General features: G+C 44.8%; 1 protein-coding gene across 1 annotated transcript in view; it reads left to right on the top strand.

The window, feature by feature from the left end:
- The first annotated feature begins 1283 nt into the window (after positions 1 to 1283).
- LOC138970162 (uncharacterized) overlaps positions 1284 to 1691 on the top strand; it is a 56077-nt gene continuing 55669 nt past the window's right edge. Inside the window, exon 1 of the mRNA XM_070342651.1 lies at positions 1284 to 1405. Within this exon, the coding sequence (XP_070198752.1) occupies positions 1284 to 1405 (122 nt within the window). The remainder of the gene's footprint in view (positions 1406 to 1691) is intronic.

Below are 1691 nucleotides of genomic sequence, written 5' to 3'. Positions count from 1 at the left end.
TCGAATCGAATCGAATTGAATTGAATTGTATTGTATTGATTTGAATTGCATCGAATTGAATTGCATCGAATTGAACTGAACTGAACAGTTTTGAATTGAATTGATACAATCCCTGTAAAACCCCGAACAGTGCTGGTATATACACACAATGATTAACATCGGAAGGAAGCTGTCATTGGCCTTGAAAGTTGGACGGAAGCAATCAAAATTACGTGCAGTGGTTAACCGACAAGATCTGCTCCCACCCGATCATATGACCTGTGTGCGCGTGCTCCTAATTTTGTTAATTTTATTATTTACGTTCATGATTTGGCAGTGATTATTGTTACTGACACTATTGTCAAAGGATTGTATATTTTTGTGTGAGTATTGTGGAAAAAACCCATTTGTGTTAATTGCAGGGTCCACCAAAGCATCATAATTAGGACGGGGAATTCGTACATGTATCTTCATGGATTCGTTAACTGCAAGAACCACCGCGCTTCCCCCGTGCTAATGTGTACCTTGATTTTGCTTGATGCTGTCTGCACTTTTAAAGAAAAAATCGGGAATCCCAGTAGGACGACACAAGTGTTTTATTTTCTATATTGCTTGCTGAGACTACCTGTTTGCGATGATAATTACCATTAGCGTACACTTCCGTGTAGCCTCATTAATTAGTTGTCCTGCTTTCTATGCCTCATTAATTGTCACTGGCTGGGACCAATCGCATGTGTTATAGAACAAAATCAAAAAGATCTGTTGCTGGTTTGTGCCAGTTTGAGATTGCTGATAGCAGAGAGAAAGTGAGAGAGAGGGAGAGAGAGAGAGAGAGAGAGAGAGAGAGAGAGAGAGAGAGAGAGAGAGAGAGAGAGAGAGAGAGAGAGAGAGAGAGGAGAGAGAGGGAGAGAGGGCGAGAGAGAGAGGGAGAGAAAAAGAGAGAGAGAGAGCGTGCGTGCGTGTGTGTGTGGGTGCGTGCGTGCTTGTGCGCGCTCGTGTGTGTGTGTGTGTGTGTGTGTGTGTGTGTGTGTGTGTGTGTGTGTGTGTGTGTGTGTGTGCGTGCGTGTGTGTGTGCGTGTGTGCGTCCATGCGCGCGTGCGTGTTTGAGTGCGTGCGTGTGTGTGTATTTCGGTGTGTGCATGCACGCGCGCGTGTGTGTATGTGTGTGTATGTGTATATCTCTTTTTAATTTTTTTTAAATTTTTTTACATGTTTCTGTAATTTAAGAACAAAGGAAATGTTCACACCATTCCTTGGTTTCACAGGAGCGGGAGGGGCGAAGGACAGGAAGCTCAGTCAGGTGCATGGAACCCCAGGAGCCCCCTGGCCAGTTTCTCACGGTGACGGCCCGACTGGCACTGCCTGGAATCCCCGCAGCCACGCACACCAACACACAAAACACAATGTCCAAAACCACTGCCGCTCTGTGAGTACGATGAAATGTTTTGTTTGTGTGTGTGTGTGTGTGTGTGTGTGTGTGTGTGTGTGTGTGTGTGTGTGTGTGTGTGTGTGTGTGTGTGTGTGTGTGTGTTGTTGTGTTTGTATATATGTGTGTGTGTTCGTGTTTGCGTGTGTGTGTGTGTGTACGTGTGAATGTGTGTTTGTGTGAGTGTGTGTGTGTATGTGTTTGTGTGTTGTGTGTGTGTGTGTGTGTGTGTGTGTGTATGTTGTTGTTGTTGTTGTTGTCGTCGTCGTTGTTGTTGTTGATAATT

This window comes from Littorina saxatilis, linkage group LG7 (assembly GCF_037325665.1).
Source record: "Littorina saxatilis isolate snail1 linkage group LG7, US_GU_Lsax_2.0, whole genome shotgun sequence".
In the NCBI taxonomy this organism is placed as follows: Eukaryota; Metazoa; Mollusca; class Gastropoda; order Littorinimorpha; family Littorinidae; genus Littorina; species Littorina saxatilis.
The sequence above is the reverse complement of the archived record's forward strand: the minus strand, read 5'-3'. Positions and strand labels throughout refer to the sequence as shown.